We start from the raw sequence: 11,381 nt of genomic DNA, 5'->3' as shown, positions 1-11,381 counted from the left end.
ACTTGAAAGACGACATCCCTCACCTCTCTTAGCAACAAAGTATATATCGGCATTTAAGTATAAAGTTAACAATGTTAACAAAAGCAATTTCTATTCACATGTTAATTATCTGCAGAATCACAGACAGTATTTCTTTGATTCAAAATAAATGTCGACGAGAGATCTGCAACTGATTTGATTTCAGTGACTCGTAATCGAAACCTTCAGAGAGTAGGTTGCTATTATTGTAAATGTTTAATTATTTCACCTTTTTAAATCAAAAGTTAATTCACGTAATGAAAGTAAGTAATGCAGTAAGCTGTCTGCTAAACTACAGATACCATCGGTAAATCCTGGAAGTACTCCTACTTCTAACCCTAACACCAATCTGTACTCCCGACCAGCCACCCCACACCTCCAAAACGCAGAAGTCTTCCACAAAGTGGGATACTCCTATGGAGGTGGTCTCGAAATCCTGACAACGCACCCCTGTGCTCTTCTGTTGTTTTTATTCTCCGTTGTCATCACAACCGTTATACACGATGTCTAGATATTCTAACATAACCTGCCTCGAGTGAATTGGACCAATGATGAGTAAGTATAGTGTTTGCATGAGTACTGAGGTTTACACTTTAAACTATCAATTATCATTGGTTGATTGTGTCTTCTGAAATTTTATACATTATGTTCCTACTTATAACATTAACTATTCGTTATTCATTTGTAGACATTTGAATTTCGTTGTCATAAACTAATTTCAATTTTGTTCATAAAATCAGGTAGACTAAAAAGTTTTCTTTACTTGTTTACCACCAAACTTTAATCAGTTCAAACTTTTATTTCATACGAACCACATCTCTCTGAAGTTGCTTCTACGCTTCAATTCAAAATTATTAGTTAAATATTCTCGCTTTTATTAATGAGTCCCTGCCTCATTGGAAATGATAATCGGAAGAAATACTTGTGTATAGTAATGCTAGAAATGAAACAGATCGTATCAAACTGTTATTTTTAGGGAATATATTTGTCTAAATTCATTAATTTACTTACAGGAATTCCCAACTAAACAAAGAATAAGTACTTTCATGTATATGACGCTCCTTAAAACAACACATTAATACCTAATTAATTTGTTTTCAGAATAAAAAAGTAATAATAGTATATAATAGTAATAAAGTACGATGCAAAAGGCAAATGATGTAAAGATTCTAGTGGTCCAAGAATTGGATTTAAATGTAAGTATAATTTTCATCTGCATTCAAGATTTTTATAACTAATGACATATTTTATGTTAAAGCACATACAATTAAATTATTTAATTTAAATGAAAAACAAATAAAATTGGTATATATAATATGATTAATCTTTAATAATTTTATATATCTTTTTTAAGGTATTTTGACGATTCGTTGGGCACGAGGAGTTACGGTCACATGGAAAGGCTGATTACCATCATATAAATGAAGATGAAATGAGCCATGACAAAACCTGACGACATCGGGAAATATTTTCTCTGAGGCTATGAAATATGAAAAAAAATCCAAAAAATCCGAAAAAAGTACAAGAAAAAATCACAATAAAGAAGAAAACAGCATTACCAAGAAACCGTCTTCAAAAATTCTACCAAAAAGGTTGAGGTCTAGAATGTTCCCGTTGGAGTTCCACATATCTATCTCTGTATATAGCAGGTACTTTCATTTTATGGAAATGTTTCCATAGTGTGGATCTAGGTTTCAACTCATCTATCATCTGAGAATGAAGCTTGTTTATAGCAATTATAATTTTAGATTAGTGCCGAAGTAATTCTTCCTTAAATTTTAATCTGTACTGTAATCACTAAATGTGTTTCCTAAAAAAATATGTTGCATATAACTTTTAAGTACCTCCACTGAATAGTGGAAGGTTAAAAAAATCGACAATGGGTCGAATCCATTTATTAACAACCAAACTTATATTAAATTAACCACATAACTTAAAGGTAAACAAAGTAGTTTTATTTGAAAAGTTATATTATATATGAATATTTGGGAATCACATTTATAGTCATTTAGTGTAGGTTGAAATATAAGGAAGAATTTCATTCGAAACAGTTCTACCATTTAGTATAACTCATCTCATCTCGATATTTCTTTGCTCTGTCAATTTGTTGACACTGTGGATTCAAACGAATAGAATTGTACCAAAAAATATAACTGAACCACAACTTGATGTAATATTAATACAATGCAAGATCAATTCAAATTTACTTGAAAGACGACAACGTGTTTCTAAACTACATATTTCGAATTAGGATTAATTGAATTAACCATAACTCTTGCCTATAATTGGACAGGGTGACATGCTATAAGGTGACGTAATCTTAGCAACATAATTGTTATTTTCTTTTATTTGACAAACAAACTACCTTCGTTTCTATTGAAACATGAAAGTCTGCAAAACGCTACTCAATCCAATACTCAATCCCAAATGTCCGTTTATTTTTGTAATTACTAATTAATAAAAATTTTATTTATGTATACATCAGGCTAGTTATCTTCCTTTCAATTTCATCCCTCACCTCTCTTAGCAACAAAATATATATCGGCATTTAAGTATAAAGTTAACAATGTTAACAAAAACAATTTCTATTCACATGTTAATTATATGCAGAATCACAGACAGAATTTCTTTGATTCAAAATAAATATCAACGAGAGATCTGCAACTGATTTGATTTCAGTGACTCGTAATCGAAACCTTCAGACAGTAGGTTGCTATAGTTGTAAATGTTTAAATATTTCACCTATTTAAATCAAAAGATAATTCACGTAGTTGATTCTTTAAGCAAGAATTAGTGAGCGGCAAATTTCAACTAGGTACTGAATTTTTTCTATCACGTTTGGTTGGATTATTACCCTCAAACAACACTAAGATATCAATCTTTCCAAATTTGCTAATTTTATGTCAAAATTTAATTAGATTCCTCATCTCTAGATGACAACTTCAAATAATGTCAACACATTTTATTAACAAAATCATGAAAAAGTGATTTCTACTTTACAATTTTCTGATTTGCAATCTTTGTTCAGATGAAATTTATAATTAATAGCTCTATCATATGTAATTTTGCTGAAATTTTCATCTACGTTTGTGCATATATATTTTAAGTGTCTCCACGTTTTCTTGAGAGCTGACAAATTGGACAACTTGGCCTTAGTTGCTGATTTATAATCGCGATTATAGGAACCTGGGATCCTATTAAGTAGTACTTTTCTAAAAAATCTTTATAAACTTTCAAGAGGTGAAACACAATTTACTTTATCTTGAATGTCTATAGGAGCATAAACTTTTTTTTCATTTATGATATTATTATCATTATTACAGATATTTTAGAAGAATACTGCTTAATAGGATACAAGGCTCCGCGATGTGTGGTAGTATAAAATGATCTTCTATGATCAGTATCGCGATTAAATGATCAGCGAATAAGCAGAACAAAAATATTCCATCTTTAGTTCTCGATGTTGTCAGTGTGTTGTCAAATCACGCATACTCTCAAGAAAATATGGAGACACCAAAAATATATATGCACCAAAGTAGATGAAAATTTTAGCAGAACTGAAAGCCATTAATTATAAGTTTCAACCGAACTAAGATTGCAAATCAATATTTACGCAGAAAATTGTAAAATAGTAATCACTATTTTATGATTTGGTTTATGAATTGTGTTGATATTATTTGAATTTGTCATCCAGACATGAAGAATCTAAATAATGTGCGATATAAAAGTATCAAATATGGAAAGATTAGTATATCATTTGAGGGTGATAACCAATGGTGAAAAAGAAAGTGCATAGTTGAAATCTGTCGCTCAGTTATTCAAGCTGAGAGAATCACCTACGTGAATTTACTGTTGATTTAAAAAGGTGAAATATTTAAACAGTTACAAAAATAGCAACTTCCTGTCTGAATATTTATATTACGTGGCCTGAGAGTCACTGAAATCAAATCAGTTGCAGATCTCTCGTCGACATTTATTTCAAGCTTCAATAGCAACCAATTGTTTGTAAAAAAATAAAATAACATTTATGTTGCTAAGATTACGTTTCCTTATGACACATGTCACAAGTATGTAATTTAGAACAAAGTTGTCTTCTCCCAAGCAAAACTTGATTTGATTCTTATATTGTATTAATATTTCACCAAATTGTGGTTCAGTTATATCTTTTCTTATAATTCTATTCGTTTTAATCCACAATGTCAGCAAACTGACAGAGCAAAGGAATATCGTGATGATTTTTCGATTTGATATAATATTGTTGATGGTAGAAATGTTTCGAATCAATCTCATCCTTATATTTCAACCTACACTGGAAGACTATAAATGAGATTCACAAATAATTAAATATAACTTAACTTTACAAATAAAATTGCCTAGTTTAACTTAACAGCGGCGTTTACTAGACAAGGAATCGCACTTTCGGTCAGAAAAGGACGCAAAACAAAACATAGCCCGTAATGTGGTGCCGCCACGAAATCAAACAAACATTCGGTTTTAAAACGTTTGTGTGCACAATTTTTTGCATGGGACAGGACCGCACTCGAGATCTCATATTTATAACGAATTTATTGGTTTTAAATAGATTATGAAATTTATAATAGTAATGAATTCTTAATATATTTTTATTAATTAAAATTATATTAAATTAATATATGATACAATAATATATATGAAAAGTATAATAATGTATACAGTTACTAATGGGGTTTGTGTCGTATAGTTAGTTCTAAACCAATCACATTTTATCATATAAACAAATATAATAAATACGATATACAAATACGGATGTCGATTTACAATCTATTATTAATTTAAAAAAATGATCTCAAAGTTAATCTTTAATCGATTCTTATTGTTTCGATTTTGATTGTGTAGGATAGTGACCTTATCTCTAAATTTGCATTTAGTACATACTCTTGGCGCCACGAAAATTACTTTCGCACCCTTAGAGTGAGGAGTGATACAAACCAGTGCATGTGACCTGCGTGTATTTTTGTGTCGAAATTTAAGTGAAATGTGATAACATCAACAAAACGGATGGAATTTTTCTGTTCGGGTAGTACTTGAGTTAAGTGGTCAATGAGAGGGGTGCGATTCAGTATACATTTAAAACGAGCCAGAAATTTTAGTTCAGTTGTGGTGGTTGAAGAAACAGTCACAGTTTCAAACAAAGAAACAAATTAGTCTTATTTTAGTCGTGAGCCAAAGTGTAATTTATTGTAAACTCTTAAAGGTAAGTTTTTTATTCAATTTTTGATTTATATTGCTGTATTATTGTTTAGTATATATATATTTGTTAATTCATGTCATCAATTAATTGATTTTTACTTGTATATGTCACAATTTTGATATTATTTCATATTTTTGTGTCCTTGGTTTTCCATTGGTTGAATCTATATTCCATGTTCATTGTTTGTTGTTGGTTTTCCTCCCAGTGAAATTATGAATAAAGAATGATTTATTTGAAGAATATATTATGTTTATTTCAAATCGAATTTAGTGAATTTAATATAAATATCATAGTTTTAAATTTTTATTACATATATAGTATATAGTCGGCTGCAGAATGGCATTACCACCCCAAGGTCGAGTTTATGTAATTAAATTAACTTTATAAAATTGGAATATCAAGTGACACATATTTATGAAATTTAAAATCAAAGAAGCATGAACCATTGTATATTATAATGTATTTATATATAATAGTATACAATAATAAAATAAAAGCAATATTAATTCTAGAAAATGCCGAAAACGCGTAGATTTGCTTCTTGGACTAAGAGACGTGGAAAAAAATCAAAAGTTCAAGTAAATGCACAAAGAAAAAGGGAAGTAGAGAAAATAGGATCATATATTGTGGATAAACTTTTAGAACGAGTTCAGAATTATAAAGAATCTACCCAATGTTCCCGATATATTTTAAATGAGATACTAGATAATATTTTCAATTCACGTCCAAACGAAGAAGCTCTTAGTCCATGTCAACCCCGTTACGTTCTGTTAGAACTAAGTCTAATTTAACCCCATGCAAAAGTGAAAGAAAAACGTTTTCAGAAATAAATGAAGAATATGAACGGTACGTTTTTATTCAAATTGGCAAAATTCATCTCTTTTGGAAACCATATCTGACGGCGACGACTTAATTAGTATTATTTTAGAATTGAAAATTTTCCTTTGGATATAGAAGTTGTTCCTGAAATCAATTCATTGACAGGTTATCGAATTGTAGATATCAGATACTTCCTAAATATAACAACTAAAATTCAAGTACAACACAACAAGAGGTGCACTGGTGGACAATTAGTTTATCTAAAAGAAGTGCGATGTGGGTTAAGAAGCACATTTATTTTAAAATGCAACATTTGTGACAAAGAAGTATCAGTTTCAACAGAAAATCCGAAAACAAGGTCCAAAATTAATAGAGCAGCTGTATGGGGAACATTTTCAGTAGGAAGCACCTACGCACATTTAATGGAATTATTGAAAGTAATGGATATTCCATGTTTATCTAAAAATTTGTATTATAAAATTCAAAATGAATTGGATCAGGTGTATTATAGTACCATTACTGAAATTTTTATTGTTTTTATACATGAAATATTATAGGTATGGAAAGAATCATTATGGCTTGCTTTGGAAGAAGCTGGAAAATTAGAACGTGAAGCTGCAATTAAGGAAGGACATGTAGATTCACATGGCATTCCATATATAACTGATGGATATTTAGATGGAGGATGGTCTAAACGAAGCTATGGACATACGTATAATGCAAATTCTGGAGCTGTAAGTTTATAATATATTCGGATATGTAACAAATAACATTTTATGTTATAATTTGTAGGCTGTTATAATAGGGAAAACAACAGGAAAAGTATTATTCGTAGGTGTAAGGAATAAATACTGTTGTATTTGTGCTAGAGCCGAAAACAATAATGAAGCTGCTAAAATACATATTTGTTTTAAAAATTGGTCCGGTTCATCATCTTCAATGGAACAGGATATAATAGTAGAGGGATTTAATAACAGCATAGAAATGCATGGGTTGAAATACTTAAAATTTATTGCAGATGGTGATTCCTCAGTTTTTAAAAATATTAAAGAAAAGGTACCATATGGACACGACGTAAACTTGTAATATAAAATAATAGTTAGATAAGTTTTACGAATATTTACACAATACTTTTTAGGTTGTTAAAATTGAATGCATGAACCATGTATTAAAAAATTTCAGTAAAAACCTTTACAAAATTAAAAAAGATACTCAAGGGGTCCCTGTTGATGCCAGAAAGATGTTAAAAAGCGATACTATTAATGAACTAAATAAATCAGTTCAATCTGCAATTTACGCAAATACGCAGGATCCAGAAAATCTAAGAGCCGATATTAGAAATTCAATATATCACGTTTATGGTAATCACAGTGCTTGCAAACAGTATTTGTGCACCAATACTGGAGACGTTTCTAATGACCGAACAACTAAACTTATATCTTCTGGCCTGCATCACCATCTTTTTGGTGCTATTGAGCAATTATTAATGAAGGCTGATTTACTTCTTGATAAAGAAACCAACAATAAAGCAGAAATTTTCATGAATATAATGGCTCGTTTCAATATGGGAAAAAGATTGAACTTGATTCAAAGAAATTCATTTCAAATACGAGCTCATTTAAGCGTCCTCTCTTACAATTATGGTTCAGATTGGCATACAAAACCTTGGAAATCATATTTTAATGAAAGTCCAGGTAAAAATCTAAAAAAATTTATAAGTGCTCAGGGTAATGAAAAAGAGCGGAAGCGCAAAAATCCTTATGATAGGGAATCTGTAAAAAAAAGGATCAAATTTTCAGGAGATTCTAACTATGGTCCTAACATAGCGGAAACATATGTTTCAGATAGTGATATCAACTCAGCAGTACAAAATTTGTGCGAACGTTTGAAGGTGGTGTATGCTTTATGTATATATACATAATTTTTAAACAAGTTTTCTTAAAGATTACTAAAGAAGAACAGTTTAAAATAAACGAAAAAACAATTGGCCAATTTAACAATCCAAATTATTTAACGGAAAGAATGCACCGGCTTACTGCTTCCAATTTTGGAGATGTTATAAAATTAAAAGAATCGACATCTTGTGATAGTATAGTTAAAAAAATTTTAAGAAAAAATAATTTTTCTACTGAAGCTACAAAGTACGGGAAAATAAATGAAACGGTAGAATAAAAAAATTTGAAGAAGACTACAATAAAATTGTAAAGCCTGCCGGTTTATTTGTTGACGTTCTTCATGGATATTTAGGAGCTTCACCTGATGGTATCAAATTTTTATAAATTATATTGTGTATTTTTATAATTAAATTTTTATATTTTCAGGAATTATTTCTGAAGACGAAATTGTGGAGGTCAAGTGTTCTTATAAGACCTTCAAATCTGGATATTCGTTAGAAGAGGGGATTATAAGAAAACAAATACCATATTTGTCAATGAAAGACAATAAAATAGCACTTAGGAAAAATCACGAATATTACTATCAAATACAAGGCCAACTAAATATTATAGGAGCTAAACGATGCTATTTTATTGTATATTCAGGGCCAAAAAATAAAATTCACGTCGAAGTAATTCCTAAAGATGAAGACTTTTGGATTAACAAAATGCTTCCAAAATTGGAAAGATTCTTTTTGAATTGTCTGGGGCCAGAGATAATTTTAAATAGAAGAGGGCGAAATTTAAAATGTTTAGATCCACCCTACATCAGAGAAGCGCAAGAAAAGAAAAAAAAGTGACATTTTAATAAAACATTAATTTTTGAAATAATTTGTTTCACTACGTTCCATTCCTATAAATTTCATTCAAATTACAAAGTTTACGCATTACTTCACTGTAATTATAAACCAAACAATATTGTATATAAAAAGTGTTTTGATTTTAATTTATCAGATAATGAAAATTGTATTGTATTATATTATATTGAACAATAAGCAGAATTTTCATTTTAGATTTCCAGGTTAAAAATTTACTATTTAAATAATTTGATAACTATTTAAATAATGAGATTATAATATATTTTTACATCACATAAATTTAATTAATGATGAATAATCAATTATCAATATTTTTTAAAAAAATATATATTATTTTTGAATTTCTTGTATGATACAGGCTCACATGGCTTTCTTACATGTGGCCAATTTGTAATTCTGAAATTAGTAGTATTATGAATCAAAGAGTTTCTAAATTTTATTACTATAATAACGAATAAAAATGTACAAATTTCCCTGAATACGTCCAGTCAATAGGCCATCTATGAATAATGAGTGGAACACATGACATACCCCCCTTCCTTCTCCGCAATCACTTATACTTACAGATTTCTATGATTATTCGGTTTACGTATGAAATTTTATTAATTTGCTAATTTGGAGCAAATCTAAAAAACGAATTATTTTTCTCGGAAAATTTTTACTGTACAGTCTTGTTAAATATCTAAACTTTGACATGACATATTTCATTTACCAAAATATTCTTTATTTTTTGAGTTATTTGCTGTACAAAAATGGTAGAAAATGACCTTAGTTTGATCATCAATCACTTTGTTATTAAATAAAATTACGGCTTTAAAACTATGTCATGTCAAAGATCAAACATTTGTTAATCCACACCCAAAATTTCAAATAGATTGATTGCGTAGTTTTTGAGATTTGCTCCAAGTCGTCGGCGGCGTTTGTATAGGGAATTTAACACAGGGAGACGCCGCCCTTAAGGCGATAATTTAGTTTGGTGTTATAAAATGGTTTCGACACATTGTCGATTATTTCAAACTCCAATTATTCAGTGGCAAGATTTACAGCTATATATAACATAATTATTTATAATATATACAACATAATTATTTAGGAAACGCATTTACCGTCATAAAGTACAGATTTCAATAGGAAAAATTTCTTCGCCACAATTATCAAATTAAAATTATTATAAACATGCTTAATTCTCAAATGTTAGATGAGTTGAAACATAGGTCCATACTGTGGAAACATTTCAACAAAATGAAAGTACCTGCTTTATACACACACAGATATGTGGAACTCCAGCAGGAACATTCCAGTCCTCAGCCTTGTTTTCTTCTTTATTGGGATTTTTTCTTGTACTTTTTTCTGATTTCTTGGATTTTTTTTTTCATATTTCATAGCCTCGGAGAAAATATTTCCCGATATCGTGTGGCTTTGTCGTAGCTCATTTCATCTTTATTTATATGATAGTAATCAGTCTGTCAATGTGTAACTAACTCCTGGTGTCCAACGAATCGTCGAAATAGTTTATTTGTTTTTTATTTAAATTAAATAATTTAATTGTGTATGTTTTAGCATAAAATATATCATTAATTATAAAAATCTTGAATACAGATGAAAATTATACGTACATTTAAATCCAATTCTTGGGACACTAGAATCTTTCCAGCATTTGCCTTTTACATCGTAATTTCAGATTTCAATCTGAATTTATTCTGAAAACAAATTATGTATAAGAGAGGTATGTTTCCGTATGAACTGGTTACAGTTTGGTGGTAACCAAATAAAGAAATCTTTTTGGGCTACTTGATTTTATGAAAAATATTTAAATTTGTTTATGACAACGAAATTCAAATATTTGCAAATGAATAACAAATTGTTAATGTCATAAGCTCTTTATAGAACAACTTAAGAAACATAGTTCTTAATTATTTTTTACAGGTAGATCAAGATGGAACATATTGTATAAAATTTCATAAGATTTGTGCTCACAATCATTAACATCCATATTGCTAAAAAGTAAATCCCAATCAACTAATGATAAGTGATAGTTTAATGAGTAAACCTCAGTACTCATGAAAACACTATACTCATCATTAGTCCAATTCACTCGGGGCAGATTTCAATCTCCAGTTACTAAAAATATATCCACTGATGCACAATGATTGGAATCAAAAACTGAACCAGATGCTGGTAAACTGTTCCAATTATTCACTTTTGGCTTTTGACCTTAATGGAAAAAAGACTTCCGGTACTTTCGTGTCCTTTCGGTGAGCGCAGGGGTGCGTCATCATCAGACGATTTCGACATCACCTTCATAGGCGTGACCCACTTCGTGGAAAACTTTTGCGTTTTGGAGGTGTGGGGTGGCCAGTTGGGAGAAAGGATTGGTGTTAGAAGTAGAAGTATTTCCAGGATTTACCGAAGGTGTCTGTAGTTTAGCAGACAGCAGATATTTTATTCCTAAGGCATAGTTTTCGGGTACCTCTTGAAGCGCCGGCAGACTTTTGGGTTTTATTGAGTTTTTCACTTGGTTTGTCATTTCTCCTCAAATTACACATAGTTTATTGATTTAGT

The 11,381-nt window shown here is 29.9% G+C and overlaps 1 protein-coding gene across 1 annotated transcript; it reads left to right on the top strand.

Annotated features, from left to right (window-relative positions):
• The first annotated feature begins 6,553 nt into the window (after positions 1–6,553).
• LOC126265089 (uncharacterized) lies at positions 6,554–7,392 on the top strand. The gene is made up of 5 exons (XM_049965659.1): positions 6,554–6,577; positions 6,625–6,801; positions 6,860–7,141; positions 7,206–7,309; positions 7,377–7,392. Exons 1-5 carry the CDS (start codon positions 6,554–6,556, stop codon positions 7,390–7,392), a joined length of 603 nt encoding a protein of 200 aa, XP_049821616.1.
• Positions 7,393–11,381: the final 3,989 nt, after the last annotated feature.

The sequence above is a fragment of the Aethina tumida genome, chromosome 1 (genome assembly GCF_024364675.1).
Source record: "Aethina tumida isolate Nest 87 chromosome 1, icAetTumi1.1, whole genome shotgun sequence".
NCBI lineage: Eukaryota > Metazoa > Arthropoda > Insecta > Coleoptera > Nitidulidae > Aethina > Aethina tumida.
This window is presented reverse-complemented; position numbering and strand designations above follow the sequence as displayed.